Below are 18,595 nucleotides of genomic sequence, written 5' to 3'. Positions count from 1 at the left end.
TTCTCCAAAGCCACCCCATATGAGAAAACGAGTCGGAGATGGAGAGCTATAACGGATGTAATCACTAACTTCATTGCCGAAGACATTATCCCAGTTAGTATAGTGGAAAAACCAGGCTTCCAAAAATTACTAAACACACTCGATCCCAAATATGAGTTGCCTGGTCAGGCAGAGCCAGAAAACACTCAGTTCAAAAGTGTGCAAAGAGAAAAATGATGTTTTGCAGATCTCTCTCTTCTCTCCCTCAATCTCTCTCTCTATTGTGAATGTTCCAGTGGTTCTCAGTAGTCAGGTTAATAGCTTGGAGATCTATTTTTTAAAATAATTTAATGAAAGAGCACCTTTCTTATTTAGGCTAAATGTCTCAGTGTTGAGCTTGCACTTTATTGGTTTGAGCTCTGAGCAGCTCTGTATTGTGTTGCCCCTTTGTTGCAATTTTCAAGATTGTTTTTGCAGTTTGTGCCACATCTTTGTTGAATAAAAATAGTCTTATTTCAATTCAATTGTGATTAAATCACTAACATGAAAATTTAAAATGTATTGTTGAAAACCACCTGTAAAGTTAACCAAGAATGTTATTTAATCTGCAGGGATTGTAGTGAAAACAGTAAAGAGTAAAAGTTAGATTTCATGGAGTCCTTTAGAGGAGATTTCAATATATCGAGATATATATCGTATATCGTGAAATGGAGAAAATGTATCAGGATATTCATTTTTTCCCATATCGCACAGCCCTAGTTGTAAGCATATGTGTTTGTGGCATATTCAAAGGAAAAAAGTATGTAATATTTGGGCAACCATGTTCTGAGTTCAGGCAACCAGATTTCTACAAATGGTTGCCCGAATGGGCAACCATGTCTCAAAGTTAATGTAGAGCCCTGAGTACATCATCCAGGTTTATTAATGCCCTACAGCTTTCTAACATATAAACACTACTTACACTAAAAATATGCAAAGTATTGTTTTGAGATATGCTACATTTGTGCATAAAAACCTACAGTATGTTTTAAACAAGAGTGCTCCAAGAGCACAATATCCCCCGCTGGCAACTATAATCTAGGCTACAAGTACTTAATACACCCTCATGAAATTGTCAAATTACAAGTTTGGTAATCGAGGACCATAACTTTGGTAAAATGTAACTGAATTGAACAGAATTGCAATATGCGTATTACCGACATATAACAAAGAATCCTGTCAAGTTTCATGAAATTCCTCCAAAATTGGGAGAGGAGTTGATTTCAGAAGGTGAGTACCCTTCCCGGGACAGACAGACGGACGGACGGATGGACGCTGCCACAACATAATCCTCCTTCGGGCCTTTCAGCCAGCAGGGGGTAAAAATTGGCATTTACAGTATGTGCATACACCTATCAGCCACAACATTAAAACCACTGACGGGTGAAGTGAATATTTAACAGTTATTCCACAAAATCAGGTCGTATATGAGCTGATAACCGATGAGGCACCGAGTTAGCTATAAGCCATGTACGACGAGATTGAGTGGAATAACTGTTTTATTCTATCCACATTCACTGGATTTTGAGAAACAGAGCATTTTTTGCAAAGTTGATAAATAAAAACTTTATACAAAACGTCTGACAAAATCATTTCCGCTTAGAATGTAAACAAACCGGCGAAATGGCAGGAGCAATTTGTGAAAAATGCTATAATTATAATTCTTGAAAAAAAAAAAAGATACGGTACGTTCTTACCATTATAGACTTTTATTCTGCATTTTGTTGCTTTTTTTGTTTGTTTTTTGGTGCAACTAAAATGCGCATTACTGCCACCGACTGGGCTGGAGTATGGAACAAGCGATATTGGAAGGGAGGAACTATATTCATCTCATCTCATTATCTCTAGCCGCTTTATCCTTCTACAGGGTCGCAGGCAAGCTGGAGCCTATCCCAACTGACTACGGGCGAAAGGCGGGGTACACCCTGGACAAGTCGCCAGGTCATCACAGGGCTGACACATAGACATTCACACATTCACAACCATTCACACTCACATTCACACCTACGGTCAATTTAGAGTCACCAGTTAACCTAACCTGCATGTCTTTGGACTGTGGGGGAAACCGGAGCACCCGGAGGAAACCCACGCGGACACGGGGAGAACATGCAAACTCCACACAGAAAGGCCCTCGCCGGCCACGGGGCTCGAACCCGGACCTTCTTGCTGTGAGGCGACAGCGCTAACCACTACACCACCGTGTCGCCCCTTAGCTATTTCAGTTTATTTTAAATACTTGGTAATTTTTTTTTTTTTTGGGGGGGGGGGGGGGGGGGGGTGTCAAGTAGAGTTTTTATTTCGTCTTCGGTTGGTTCAGCAACATGCTCTGCCATTTTGTTTTTCTCTACTTATGGTACATGAGCTGATAGCCTGGTAGTAGAGTAACCAATCAGAGCACACAATTGCTCATATCCAGTGAATGTGGACATAGCAACATTGATTATCTCATTACAAAGGCACCTGTCAAGGGGTAGGATATATTAGGCAGCAAGAGAACAGTCAGTTCTTGAAGTTGATGTGTTGGCAGCAGGAAAAATGGGCAAGCGTAAGGATCTGAGCGACTTTGACAAGGGCCAGATTGTGATAGCTAGATGACTGGGTCTGAGCATCTCCAAAATGGCAAATCTTGTGGGGTGTTCCCAGTATGCAGTGGTTAGTGCCGACCAAAAGTGGCCCAAGGAAGGACAACCAGTCAACCGGTCATGGGTGTCAAAGTGTCATTGATTCGCATGGGGCACGAAGGCTAGCCCATATGGTCCAATCCCACAGAAAGAGCTACAGTAGCACAAACTGCTGAAAAATGAACCTCGAATTCGAGAACGACCAATTTAAGTGTTAAATACAACGCCAAGAACACAAATAGTTTCCAACATACAGTTTGCCATATACTTTTTTCTAGTTGCGACAAATTATGGACTGGAGTGATGTAGCTGAGGTTGAGGAACTGTCAGAGCCCGAATTCACAGCACACATTTCCACCTTTGAAGTTTTTTTCCCACATCTAATTAAAAATGAATACCTGATTAGTGTGCCATGCCCACTTCTGGTTTATATCTAATGATAATAATAATCAGCTTTCTGTTTTAGCCAGCATGTTTTCTCTTGCTGTCTAATATATCCCACCCCTTTACAGGTGCCACTGTAACAACAATCAATGTAATTCACTTCACCTGTCAGTGGTTTTAATGTTATTGCTGATCGGTGTATGCAGTGGTGCTTGAAAGTTTGTGAACCCTTTAGAATTTTCTATGTTTCTGCATAAATATGACCTAAAACAACATCAGATTTTCACACAAGTCCTAAAAATAGATAAAGAGAAGCCAGTTAAACAAATGAGACAAAAATATTATACGTGGTCATTCATTTATTGAGGAAAATGATCCAATATTACATATCTGTGAGTGGCAAAAGTATGTGAACCTTTGCTTTCAGTATCTGGTGTGACCCCCTTGTGCAGCAATAACTGCAACTAAACGTTTCCGGTAACTGTTGATCAGTCCTGCACACCGGCTTGGAGGAATTTTAGCCCGTTCCTCCGTACAGAACAGCTTCAACTCTGGGATGTTGGTGGGTTTCCTCACATCAACTGCTCGCTTCAGGTCCTTCCGCAACATTTCGATTCGATTAAGGTCAGGACTTTGACTTGGCCATTCCGAAACATTAACTTTATTCTTCTTTAATCATTCTTTGGTAGAACGACTTGTGTGCTTAGGGTCGTTGTCTTGCTGCATGACCCACCTTCTCTTGAGATTCAGTTCATGGACAGATGTCCTGACATTTTCCTTTAGAATTCACTGGTATAATTCAGAATTCATTGTTCCATCAATGATGGCAAGCTGTCCTGGCCCAGATGCAGCAAAACAGGCCCAAACCATGATACTACCACCACCACCATGTTTCACAGATGGGATAAGGTTCTTATGCTGGAATGCAGTGTTTTCCTTTCTCCAAACATAACGCTTCTCATTTAAACCAAAAAGTTCTATTTTGGTCTCATCCATCCAAAAAACATTTTTCCAATAGCCTTCTGGCTTGTCCATGTGATCTTTAGCAAGCTGCAGATGAGCAGCAGCATTCTTTTTGGAGAGCAGTGGCTTTCTCCTTGCAACCCTGCCATGCACAGCATTGTTGTTCAGTGTTCTCCTGATGGTGGACTCATGAAAATTAGCCAATGTGAGAGAGGCCTTCAGTTGCTTAGAAGTTACCCTGGGGCCCTTTGTGACCTCGCCGACTATTACACGCCTTGCTCTTGGAGTGATCTTTGTTGGTCGACCACTCCTGGGGAGGGTAACAATGGTCTTGCATTTCCTCCATTTGTACACAATCTGTCTGACTGTGGATTAGTGGAGTCCAAACTCTTTAGAGATGGTTTTGTAACCTTTTCCAGCCTGATGAGCATCAACAACGCTTTTTCTGAGGTCTTCAGAAATCTCCTTTGTTCGTGCCATGATACACTTCCACAAACATGTGTTGTGACGATCAGACTTTGATAGATCCCTGTTCTTTAAATAAAACAGGGTGCCCACTCACACCTGATTGTCATCCCATTGATTGAAAACACCTGACTCTAATTTCACCTTCAAATTAACTGCTAATCCTAGAGGTTCACATACTTTTGCCACTCACAGATATGTAATATTGGATCATTTTCCTCAATAAATAAATGACCGAGTATAATATTTTTGTCTCATTTGTTTAACTGGGTTCTCTTTATCTACTTTTAGGACTTGTGTGAAAATCTGTTGTTGTTTTAGGTCATATTTATGCAGAAATACAGAAAATTCTAAAGGGTTCACAAACTTTCAAGCACCACTGTATATGTGTAGAGATTCCTGTGTTTCTTAAACTCTTCAGGCATGGCATCATCCCAATCAATCAGTCTTTAGATGTGCCTTTTTAACAAATTTAGATTTGTGAATTTAGATTTCATCTCTCACCTGTCTGCAAAAAATAACATTCTGTGCATCATTGATAAATAAGATCCCCGATCCCTTCGATAGCTCACAGCTTACCTGAAATTGATCTTCCCCGACTGAATCTCTCCTTCCCTCCACTGACCCGTCTTATCAGTGGGGTTCAAAGGCCCCTCTAATATATGTTCCCACAAGTAAAGTCCTAGCACATAAAAAAAAAAAAAAAAAACCACACACATCATTTTCTGTAACAATATTGTTCAGTTCAGCTTAATCATGTTTATCAAAACTTTTATATTTAACAATTCATATGTTTCAAGTGGGCGGCACGGTGGTGTAGTGGTTAGCGCTGTCGCCTCACAGCAAGAAGGTCCTGGGTTCGAGCCACGGGGCCGGCGAGGGCCTTTCTGTGTGGAGTTTGCATGTTCTCCCCGTGTCCGCGTGGGTTTCCTCCGGGTGCTCCGGTTTCCCCCACAGTCCAAAGACATGCAGGTTAGGTTAACTGGTGACTCTAAATTGACTGTAGGTGTGAATGTGAGTGTGAATGGTTGTCTGTGTCTATGTGTCAGCCCTGTGATGACCTGGCGACTTGTCCAGGGTGTACCCCGCCTTTCACCCATAGGCAGCTGGGATAGGCTCCAGCTTGCCTGCGACCCTGTAGAAGGATAAAGCGGCTAGAGATAATGAGATGAGATATGTTTCAAGTGTTTTTATGCTGACTCCTAATACATTGTGACAAAATCCAAAACTTTAAATCAAGATTCTTGTAATACAATATACAGACAAAAGTTTCTGGACAGCTGACCATATGTGGTTCTGCTCCAACTTATTGCCACAAAATTGAAAGCACAGAATTGTATAAAATGTAATGCTACAGCATACAGAGACAATTTCCCTTCATTGGAACTAAGAAACCCAAACCCGTTCCAGCATGACAATGCCCCTGTGCATAAAGCAAGCTCCATGCAGACACAGTGCACCACGGTTGGACTGAAGAATTCAAGCGGCCTCCACAGAGCCCTGACCTCAGAGACTCTTGTGGCTGAATGGGCAAATCCCCACAGCCACACTCCTAAATCTAGTGGAAAGTCTTCCCAGAAGACTAAAGGCTGTTATAGCAGCAAAACGAGAACTAAACTCTGGAACGGGCCATTCAACAAGCACATATGATTGGCCTCGTCAGGTGTCCACATACCTTTGGTCTATCTTCAAAAGCATGTCACTGAAGAACAGGTGGATTCTCAATTTTTCCAAGTAGTATTATAATAACCAGATACTTACCAATAGCTGCTTTTCCCCAGATTTGAACTTTATATCTTTTGGGCCTGCTCTTTGCAATGCGCTCCTGATACGACCTGTAAGCCTCTCTCCGTTTCTGCAGAACGGAGATGGACTCTGCGCGCTCGACCTCCTCCCACGGGTTCCATTCTTCCTCTCCTGCTCTGGATTGATCTACAAAAATATGAGAAATTATTCAATAAGAAAAGGACAATCTCCTGGACAACACCAGGAGCCATGAACAGTCCCAGTTTACTGTTTATGAATGTCTTTTTACATTAATTTGCATGTGTGTTCCTCAGGTTCATAGCAACACATTACCAATGCTGCTCTTTTCTTGTGGAAAGCATCACAGGCTTCTTTAAAGTTTCTCAGTTCAGTTATGTTGTTTTTTTAAAAAGGTCATTAACAGACTACACGTCTGTTGAATAAGCAGTGCTCGACACTTTATTTACCCACCTGTACTTACGGTTTACTAGTGTTGTAGACAGGCCACGTAAACCGAGACCAAGTCATGACCAAGACCAGAGTGTATCGAGACCAAGACTTTGAGGGGTTAAGACAAAATCAAAACCAAGGGAGGGTGAGACCGAGTCAAGACCAGACCAGTATGCGTGAAGAGATGGGGGAGGGGTGACGGTAAACCAGTAACGAAAATTTCTAATTAGCAATGAGCCACGTTATTTGTCGTATTTGAAGCAGGAAGTTTTACATCCAATCACAATAACGATGTTAACAAATAAATCAGACAATGCACAGACAATTTAGTGACATCCCTTCACTTGTGATCGTAAATAAAATTCTGAGTCCTCTATATCCAAGACCGAATAAAAATGCTGTCGATTCCTAGACTGAGACCTTCAAAAAGTGGTCTTGAGACAAAGACTGGTCTCAAGCACTACAACACTACTGCTTACATATCCTCCTGTGCCTATATTTAAATTACTCTTATCCTCATTCACTATATACCACAATTTGTCATTCAGCTCAGATTTTTCAAGAGATTTTCATGGCTGTATTTTGATTAGGCTGCAAGTCAAGTTTATTTTTATAGCACTTTTGATAATAGACATTGTCGCAAAGCAGCTTTACAGAATTTTAAATGACTTTAAACATGAGCTAATTTTATCCCTAATCTATCTCCAATGAGCAAGCCTGTTGCAAGGAAAAACTCCCTCAGACGACATGAGGAAGAACCCTTGAGAGGAACCAGACTCAAAAGGGAACCCATCCTCATTTGGGTGATAACAGACAGCGTGATTATAACAGTTTTAACATGAAGTCTGTTTCGTTGATGTTATAACTCTGCAAGTGTCACAGCATTGGCTACAGCAACAGAGGACTCCTAACATGAGGTCTTGAAATAAATGGTGAAGAGGTAGAGAGGGTCAATGGCATCAAATTCCTGGGACTCCGTGTCACAAAGGATCTGACATGGACCCTTAAAGTGCATATTCTGGAAATTTCGGGGGGTTTTTTTATATGAAAGAATGTCCCTTTACACACTCATCCAGAAGGGTAATTTTGCACAAGGCCATCTGTCTACAGCAGAAAAAAATAACAAAACGCATCCGGAAAAATCCCAAGGGAGTCTGGAGCCAGATTCATGACGTTACCTGTGGAAGCGCCAGCAGGCTACGAGAGCTTTGCAGGATTTCAGTGCACAGCCTGTGTAGACCAAGCGCTCCCATTTCTCTCTCATTGTCTGGTCTTTTGGAAAACGATAAGTACTAATCCCATCATGATTGGTGTTGCTACACCCTCCTACGATACATCTGTTAGCCATTTTAATAATTACGCGATAACGTTGGGGCAGCACGGTGGTGTAGTGGTTAACGCTGTTGCCTCACAGCAAGAAGGTCCGGGTTCGAGCCCCGTGGCCAGCGAGGGCCTTTCTGTGCGGAGTTTGCATGTTCTCCCCGTGTCCGCGTGGGTTTCCTCCGGGTGCTCCGGTTTCCCCCACAGTCCAAAGACATGCAGGTTAGGCTAACTGGTGACTCTAAATTGAGCGTAGGTGTGAATGTGAGTGTGAATGGTTGTCTGTGTCTATGTGTCAGCCCTGTGATGACCTGGCGACTTGTCCAGGGTGTACCCCGCCTTTCGCCCGTAGTCAGCTGGGATAGGCTCCAGCTTGCTTGCGACCCTGTGGAACAGGATAAAGCGGCTACAGATAATGAGCTGATAACATTGAAGAAATTTGCAGAAAACCACCAGGTCGTTTTCTCATAAACAAACCAGCGCTGACGTAGGATTCAGAGGGAGGTGTCCCGCACGTGACGTCACGAAAATCAATGTTTCCCGGGAAATCCAAATGCCAAGTTTTTTCAGAGGCGGACCAATTTGCCTCAAATGGCTTGATTTCAACTGAATTTTTCTGGCATTGCGCAAGGTAAAAAAAATTGCAGAGAATGCAACAGATATTTGACCAAAGTTTAATATAAAATAGGAGAATTACATTGATCTTGCTCCCGAATTTACCCGTGATATGCACTTTAACACCTCCCACCTGGTGAAGAAAGCTCAGCAAGGGCTTTTCTTCTTGAGAAAGCTTTATAAAAAAAATCTAAAAAAAAAAAAACCCCTCCCCTCTCAGTGCACTTCGACAGGAACAGAAGAGAGAGTTTTCTCTGCTATGGTGTCATAGTTTGGTACATCAGCTGTACTGCAGAGAACCCGAGAGATTTGGACCAGATAGTTAAGACTGCATACAGGATTGTGGGAACTAAGCTACCAAATCTGGACAAAGTTCATGCTAGCCACTGATGTAAGAGGGTTAACAACATTATCAAGGACTCAACACATCCAGGTCATAAACTGTTTGTCCCCCCTCTCATCAGGCAACAGATACAGGACCATCAGGACACGCACAAATAGATTGAGGAACAGCCCCCTCCACCCCCAAGTTGCTGCAAACACACTGATCACTTTACATTCAGGACTGTAAATGCAACTATTATAATATGTGCAATATCTGCCCACTTTTCCCCCCTCACGTACTTTATCTTGTAGTTCATTTATATTCTTTTTATTGCTGATGTTTTCTCCGAGTGTTACCAAACAAATACCCTGTCCACACTAGGGATTTTGTACCGATACGATACTACTTTCGTACCGCAACACCTGTCCACACTAGCAACTATACCGGTACTGTAGCGGTATAACTGTATCGGTACGAAACCCACAAATGTATGGGTTTCGTACCGGTACAGTAGCGCTTCGCTGTAGTGTGGACAGATGAAGCGGTTCTGTATCGATACAAATATAATGTGCATGCGCAATGAACCATTCCTACTTCTTCCGGGTTATTCACACAATACAATATGAGATTCGTTTTCTTTGTTTCTTTCTCAACTGCCTCGCGCGTTTTATACGATTCGACTGAATAAATGACCCCCAGAAATACAGACTGTACATTGACAACAAAAAGCACACACACGTTGTTTCATCCGCCATATTCTCGGAAGGAAGTTACTCGGTAACCACGGAAACATTTCGCGCACAGCGCATTTCAACTACCATGAAAGAAAACCGCAAACATTTCTCGCTAGTGTGGACAGATGCACTAAACTGTACCGGTATACTTTGTATCGATACAGTTATACCACTATCGTACCGGTATATATGTGAACACAGCAAAAGTTTCATTCTACAACCACAATGACAATAAAGTCTTATCTATCTTATCTTCTTCTGGCTGCTCCCGTTCGTTAGGGGTCACTACAGTGAATCTGTTCCATATATTTGATTTGGCATAAGTTTTACACCGGATGCACTTCCTGATGCAACCCTTCCCAGTCTATCCTTAGTGCTTGGGACTGGCACTAAGTATGCACTGGCTTGCATAACCCCAGTGGCTGGGTATTTTACCGAATCTGCAAGTCTTTGAACTGTGGTGGAAACCAGAGCATCCGGAGGAAACCCACACAGACACAAGGAGAACATGCAAACTCCACACAGAAAGGCCCCTGCTGGCCATGGGGTTCAAACCCAGAAGCTTCTTGCTGTAAGGGAACAGTGCTAACCACTGCATATCCATACCGCCCCTGATTTTATCTTATCTCATATATGTGAGTCAACTCAGTGTTCACCTAAAAGAGCCGATTCAAAGAGTCGACTCATCTGTGATAATGCGCATTATGCAGAGGCTCCAACTCTCCCGCCATGGGCGGGAGATCTCCCGCTTTAGGGAACATTTAGAAAATCCTCCCGACCTCCCCGCTGACAGCATAAAAATCTCCCACCCACCCTTACTACACATGATTAGTTAAAAAAATATATAAAACTTGATACGTTTATGTTGACGAAAATTAATAGTCGACTTTCCGCTTTTCGTGTCTGACATTGTATGGGTGGACTCAAGTGTGTACCCCGCGGTATATGCCGATTCCCCGGTCGGTACACCGATCAACGTAACGGGGAGATTGGAGTGAATGCCGGAGGCATGCGCTGCGCAGATCAAGCACGCATATGAATCGAGCGGAATTTGGTACGCCGCGGGGTGCACACTTGAGCCCACCCAATGTCTTAGCAGTTACTGATAAAGCATACAGATGGCGCTATTAATGATACGCACGAGAGAACGAGAAAACCCGTGACACTCAACCATTTTGTTTGTTTTTTCGTGTCTGCGTTTATCGCCTGCTCGTCTTTAACTTTATGTTCTCTTGAATGCGATAATGAAATGAAGTTCCGTTGGTGGAAATGGCGAAAGCCAAACTACGAAGAGAAAATATCAGAAAATCACCAAGATAAAGTTGGGATTGCCCATCGTGACTGTCACCAGGGACGAATGGTGGACTATTTTGGACAGCAGCAAGACGACCCTATATCTGACAAGGTTAGACCACCAGACCAGACGTTAGATTCTAACCAACTTGTCTGACTTTTACTAACTTAGAATATTATTAGAAGAACATTATCATCAGAGGGTCTACCATTGGCAATTTATAATAGTCATTATTGACATTAACATTAGGCATATTAAAGTTTGGTCTATAGTCACTGGATTTATCTAGATCTGTTACTATTAATAAGATTTAATTGACACAAAATGTGGTGAATCATTCATATACATCAGTCCTCTCAATAACTGCTGGCAACCGGCGATTTTGCCGCCTACAAACGCTCCATTGCCGGCTACTCACAGTGGTTTTTCACAGAATTGAAATTCATAAGTTTTTACTTCATAATTTATACTTCATAAAAATTAAATTTTGCATTCAGGATCACTCAGAATTTACCATTTAACATCTACATTTTCAAAATTTTCCGAGGGAGGACCCCTGGACCACCCTCTTTTTTTATACATCGCGGCGGCGGCTAACGCAGCCTCTGCTCAGCTTACGCTTAACATGGATCCCAGACGTCTGCTATTTAGCGGAATTCCGCTATTTTTCTAGCCAAAGTTTGTTTTTTTAAATCTCTTGTATATCCGTTAAAAATATGTTTAAGTAAAATGACCAGCAGAATAGGGGCGGCACGGGGTGTAGTGGTTAGCACTGTCGCCTCACAGCAAGAAGGTCCGGGTTCGAGCCCCGTGGCCGGCGAGGGCCTTTCTGTGCGGAGTTTGCATGTTCTCCCCGTGTCCGCGTGGGTTTCCTCCGGGTGCTCCGGTTTCCTCCACAGTCCAAAGACATGCAGGTTAGGTTAACTGGTGACTCTAAATTGAGCGTAGGTGTGAATGTGAGTGTGAATGGTTGTCTGTGTCTATGTGTCAGCCCTGTGATGACCTGGCGACTTGTCCAGGGTGTACCCCGCCTTTCACCCGTAGTCAGCTGGGATAGGCTCCAGCTTGCCTGCGACCCTGTAGAACAGGATAAAGCGGCTACAGATAATGAGATGAGTCCAGCAGAATATGTTCTGATTTGGTTTGCTTGTTTAGCGATGTTTTCGTCGGCTTCGTTTGTTCTCGTTGACATTCGGGAACACTCGGAAGTTAAATTGATGTAAATACCGTGAGACTGTACGTGATAGAACGAGAGAACAATATGGCTGCGCCCATTTGCTAGAAAACGTGTTTTAACTCCGTTTGTGCTTGTTTCTAATGCGTTGAACTTAATTCAATATGTCGTGGAAAGTGTAGTTGCGCTTAGCCAGACAGGAAGTTGAATCCAAGAAGAGATTAATGAATGTGGTGAATACAGAACTTGAAACAAAAGCTCATGCGAACAGAGTAGCCAAGAAACTATCCAAAAGAGCACTGCAGGAACATCAGAAAAAGCAGAAGGAAAGATCAGAGAAACAAAAGCAGAGAAAACTGGAGGAAAGATCACAGAATGCACCCCAGAAAAGAGCATTAAACTCCTCTGCAGTGAAACCTTTCAAAAAGAGAAAGGTTTAAATCAAATATGTCCAATATTTGCTGTACATATGTATATACAGTGGTGCTTGAAAGTTTGTGAACCCTTTAGAATTTTCTATATTTCTGCATAAACATGACCTAAAACATCATCAGACTTTCACACAAGTCCTAAAAGTAGATAAAGAGAACCCAGTTAAACAAATGAGACAAAAATATTATACTTGGTCATTTATTTATTGAGGAAAATTATCCAATATTACATATCTGTGAGTGGCAAAAGTATGTGAACCTCTGGGATTAGCAGTTAATTTGAAGGTGAAATTAGAGTCAGGTGTTTTCAATCAATGGGATGACAATCAGGTGTGAGTGGGCACCCTGTTTTATTTAAAGAACAGGGATCTATCAAAGTCTGATCTTCACAACACATGTTTGTAGAAATGTATCATGGCACAAACAAAGGAGGTTTCTGAAGACCTCAGAAAAAGCATTGTTGATGCTCATCAGGCTGGAAAAGGTCACAAAACCATCTCTAAAGAGTTTGGACTCCACCAATCCACAGTCAGACAGATTGTGTACAAATGGAGGAAATTCAAGACCATTGTTACCCTCCCCAGGAGTGGTCGACCAACAAAGATCACTCCAAGAGTAAGGCGTGTAGTAGTCGGCGAGGTCACAAAGGGCCCCAGGGTAACTTCTAAGCAACTGAAGGCCTCTCTCACATTGGCTAATGTTAATGTTCATGAGTCCACCATCAGGAGAACACTGAACAACAGTGGTCTGCATGGCAGAGTTGCAAGGAGAAAGCCACTGCTCTCCAAAAAGAACATTGCTGCTTGTCTGCAGTTTGCGAAAGATCACGTGGACAAGCCAGAAGGCTACTGGAAAAATGTTTTGTGGAGGGATGAGACCAAAATAGAATTCTGGTTTAAATGAGAAGCATTATGTTTGCAGAAAGGAAACCACTGCATTACAGCATAAGAACCTTATCCCATCTGTGAAACATGGTGGTGGTAGTATCATGGTTTGGGCCTGTTTTGCTGCATCTGGGCCAGGACGGCTTGCCATCATTGATGGAACAATGAATTCTGAATTATACCAGTGAATTCTAAAGGAAAATGTCAGGACATTTGTCCATGAACTGAATGTCAAGAGAAGGTGGGTCATGCAGCAAGACAACGACCCTAAGCACACAAGTCGTTCTACCAAAGAATGATTAAAGAAGAATAAAGTTAATGTTTTGGAATGGCCAAGTCAAAGTCCTGACCTTAATCCAATCGAAATGTTATGGAAGGACCTGAAGCGAGCAGTTGATGTGAGGAAACCCACCAACATCCCAGAGTTGAAGCTGTTCTGTACGGAGGAATGGGCTAAAATTCCTCCAAGCCGGTGTGCAGGACTGATCAACAGTTACCGGAAACGTTTAGTTGCAGTTATTGCTGCACAAGGGGGTCACACCAGATACTGAAAGCAAAGGTTCACATACTTTTGCCACTCACAGATATGTAATCTCATCTCATTATCTCTAGCCGCTTTATCCTTCTACAGGGTCGCAGGCAAGCTGGAGCCTATCCCAGCTGACTATGGGCGAAAGGCGGGGTACACCCTGGACAAGTCACCAGGTCATCACAGGGCTGACACATAGACACAGACAACCATTCACACTCACATTCACACCTACGGTCAATTTAGTGTCACCAGTTAACCTAACCTGCATGTCTTTGGACTGTGGGGGAAACCGGAGCACCCGGAGGAAACCCACGCGGACACGGGGAGAACATGCAAACTCCACACAGAAAGGCCCTCGCCGGCCCCGGGGCTCGAACCCAGGACCTTCTTGCTGTGAGGCGACAGCGCTAACCACTACACCACCGTGCCGCCCAGATATGTAATATTGGATAATTTTCCTCAATAAATAAATGACCAAGTATAATATTTTTGTCTCATTTGTTTAACTGGGTTCTCTTTATCTACTTTTCAGACTTGTGTGAAAATCTGATGATGTTTTAGATCATATTTATGCAGAAATATAGAAAATTCTAAAGGGTTCACAAACTTTCAAGCACCACTGTATCTAATATTACTGAATCACTGATTTCTGCTCATATTCATGATTTTTGAAAAATGAATGTGGCTTATATTAGACTAGTATTGACATTAACTTGAAACAAAAAAAATAAACAAATGAGATGAACTATGGATACTATTGTTATATTATAACAAAATCTGTGGAATATTTAGGCAAGTATATTCTTCAAAGCTACATTTTCGTCTAATTTTTATAAATAATTTTTTTTTTTTGCCACTTATGTCATAGATTACAAAATATGGCATCAAATAGATACACATTATTGTTAAATTCTGTTGCTTTTCTATGTTAAATTGATGTAAAAAAAAAAAAACGTGTTCTATAGCATCTTTAAATGTTAAAATCTCAACAGCTTCAGGGGGCTTCACCCCCTGTACCCCGCAAAGGGCTTGCAGCCCCCTTGACACATGCTGATAGTTTCTTACATTCCTTTATTTTTTTCAATTACTGCTGGGATCCCTGGCTTAACCTCTGCCTGCTACTCTTTCTTACTTGCCCCTTTCTCAGAAATATATTGAGAGGGCTAAGATACACACACACACAATATTTTTTATATATATATATATATATATATATATATATATATATATATATATATACACACACACACATCTAATATATATATATATATATATATATATATATATATATATATATATATACACACACACACACACACCGGTGTGTATATATATATATATATATATATATATATATATATATATAAGTGCTGTCAAAAATGTTGCGTTATTAACGCGTTAACTTGACTCAATTTTAACGGCGATAATTTTTTTATCGCGAGATTAACGCTCTGTGACATGATGCCACGCCCCGCACAGCCAGAGTCCTCTGCCCTCCCCCAAAGAGCCACGGTGCTCGGCTTAAGTTTCGTTTTCCCATCGGCAGCTCCAGCCCCACTTTGCAGTGGCTGTGACAAGACGTGTTATGCTCTGCAATAAATAAAAAAAAAAAAAAAAAAAAAAAACATTGGTACAACCAGTGTTCGAACTATGCCGATATTTTCGGGGGGTCCCTTATTTTCCCTTGGGGGGGGAGGGGGTGCTTGCGCTTGTCTCAGAGCGCGGCTCTCCATCGCGCGCTCACTTCGGATATGCAAATGCTTCCCGTTACACACGATTGCTATGTCAATAAACATCATTTTGCCAATATTTTAGAGACCCCCCAACGTTTCCCAAATCATGTTTTCAAGGGATCTCATGTCTGTTTCAGGGGATCTCAGATCCCCCGTGTACCCCCGTAGTTCGAACAGTGAGCAAGCCCATTCACTTTTTTATGCTGATAAGAGAATTACATGGTTTTTCATGTGACAAAAATGTGCGATTAAATTGCGATTAATCGCGAGTTAACTATGACAGTCGCGACATTAATCGTGATTAAATATTTTAATTGCTTGACAGCACTAATATATATATATATATATATATATATATATATATGTGTGTGTGTGTATATATATGTGTGTGTGTGTATATATATATATAAAATTGTATGTATATGTATGTGTATATATATATATATATATATATATATATATATATATATATACACACACACATACACACACACATTTTATATGTGTGTATATATATATATATATGTGTGTGTGTGTGTGTATATATATATATATATATATATATATATATATAAAATTTATATATATATATATATATATATATATATATATATATATATATATATATATACAGGGAGTGCAGAATTATTAGGCAAATGAGTATGTTGACCACATTACCCTCTCTATGCATGTTGGCCTACTCCAAGCTGCATAGGCTTGAAAGCCTCCTACCAATTAAGCATACCAGGTGATGTGCATCTCTGTAATGAAAAGGGGTGTGGTCTAATGACATCAACACCCTATATCAGGTGTGCAAAATTATTAGGCAACTTCCTTTCCTTTGGCAAAATGGGTCAGAAGAGGGATTTGACGGACTCAGAAAAGTCAAAAATAGTGACATATATTGCAAAGGGATGGAGCACTCTTAAAATTGCCCAGCTTTTGAAGCGTGACCATCGAACAATCAAGCGCTTCATTCAAAATAGTCAACAGGGTCGCAAGAAGCGCGTTGAAAAAAAAAGGCGCAAACTAACTGCCCGTGAACTGAGGAAAGTCAAGCGTGAAGCTGCCAAGATGCCACTCGCCACCAGTTTTGCCATATTTCAGAGCTGCAACATCACTGGAGTGTCAAAAAGCGCAAGGTGTGCAATACTCAGGGACACGGCCAAGGTAACAAAGGCTGAAAAACGACCACCACTGAACAAGACACACAAGATGAAACGTCAAGACTGGGCCAAGAAGTATCACAAGACTGATTTTTCTAAGGTCTTATGGACAGATGAAATGAGAGTGAGTCTTGATGGGCCAGATGGATGGGCTCGTGGCTGGATCAGCAAAGGGCAGAGAGCTCCAGTCTGACTCAGACGCCAGCAAGGTGGAGGTGGGGTACTGGTATGGGCTGGTATCATCAAAGATGAGCTTGTGGGACCTTTTCGGGTTGAGGATGGCGTCAAGCTCAACTCCCAGTCCTATTGTCAGTTTTTGGAAGACACCTTCTTCAAGCAGTGGTACAGGAAGAAGTCAGCATCCTTCAAGAAAAACATGATTTTCATGCAGGACAATGCTCCATCACACGCATCCAAGTACTCCACAGCATGGCTGGCCAGAAAGGGTCTAAAGGAAGAAAGAGTAATGACGTGGCCTCCTTGTTCACCTGATCTGAACCCCATAGAAAACCTGTGGTCCCTCATCAAATGTGAGATCTACAAGGAGGGGAAACAGTACACATCTCTGAACAGTGTCTGGGAGGCTGTGGTTGCTGCTGCACGCAATGTTGATCGCAAACAGATCAAAACACTGACCGAATCCATGGATGGCAGGCTTTTGAGTGTCCTTGTAAAGAAAGGCGGCTATATTAGTCACTGATTTGTTTTTTTTTTTTTTTGAATGCCAGCAATGTATATTAGTGAATGTTGAGTTGTTATATTGGTTTCCCTGGTGAAAATAAATGAGTGAAATGGGTATATGTTTGTTTTTTGTTAAGTTGCCTAATAATTATGCACAGTTATAGTCACCTGCACACACAGATATCCTCCTAAGATAGCTAAAACTAAGAAAGCCCTACTCCAACTTCCAAAAATACTCAGCTTTGATATTTATGAGTCTTTTGGGTTCATCAAGAACATAGTTGTTTTTCAATAATAAAACTAATCCTCAAAAATACAACTTGCCTAATAATTCTGCACTCCCTGTATATATACATACATACATACACATACAATTTTATATATATATATATACACACACACATATATATATACAAAAAGTGTGTGTGTGTGTATATATATATACACACACACACACATTTTTTGTGTGTAATATATTTTATATATACACACAAATGTGTGTGTGTGTATATGTATATATATATATATATATACACACACACATACATACACACACACCATATATATATACGGATTTCCATATTTTTCAGTCCTGAGATATTTAAATTCCACACTTTCTGTGGAAACTGACACAGTGTCTGATGATCGGTGATGTTGTGGCAGTATGTTAAGGGTGAAAATAAACACCAGGAGACACCAAGCGCCGAGAAAATACTGCAGACACCTACAGGAGATCCAGAGACTTGACTAACTCCGTCAGATAATTCAGTAGTGTATGTCACTCTGATAACTCCTTCCTCATGAGTCTGAGCGGTTACTTTAGCATGCTAGCGAGCTAATCCCAGCGAACACACCTGCAGGTGCAGAGCCCTTCTTCACCACTCTGTGCACGCGACTAATAACCTTCTTATTGAAAAACACATTGTATGCAGCGTATAATGAAAAAACCACATACGCCAAAATAACAATTATCGCTATTTTTCTACGAATTAATCTCATTATTAAAAAGGTGTTGAGCAGCCATCCTGTGTCGAGACCTTTTTTTTTTTTCCCCGCCCG

General features: G+C 41.4%; 1 protein-coding gene across 1 annotated transcript in view; it reads right to left on the bottom strand.

Annotated features, from left to right (window-relative positions):
• The window catches only part of rxylt1 (ribitol xylosyltransferase 1), a 28,538-nt gene extending 9,953 nt beyond the window's left edge, over nucleotides 1–18,585 (bottom strand). Inside the window, exons 1-3 of the mRNA XM_060923660.1 lie at nucleotides 18,391–18,585; nucleotides 6,213–6,383; nucleotides 5,031–5,133 (exon numbers count right to left, since the gene is read on the bottom strand). Coding sequence (XP_060779643.1) covers nucleotides 5,031–5,133; nucleotides 6,213–6,383; nucleotides 18,391–18,535 — 419 coding nt within the window. The 5' untranslated portion in view covers nucleotides 18,536–18,585. The remainder of the gene's footprint in view (nucleotides 1–5,030; nucleotides 5,134–6,212; nucleotides 6,384–18,390) is intronic.
• Nucleotides 18,586–18,595: the final 10 nt, after the last annotated feature.

The sequence above is a fragment of the Neoarius graeffei genome, chromosome 6 (assembly GCF_027579695.1).
Source record: "Neoarius graeffei isolate fNeoGra1 chromosome 6, fNeoGra1.pri, whole genome shotgun sequence".
NCBI classification, from domain to species: domain Eukaryota; kingdom Metazoa; phylum Chordata; class Actinopteri; order Siluriformes; family Ariidae; genus Neoarius; species Neoarius graeffei.
Note: the sequence above shows the minus strand (reverse complement) of the source record. Positions and strands in the feature narration are given on the sequence as shown.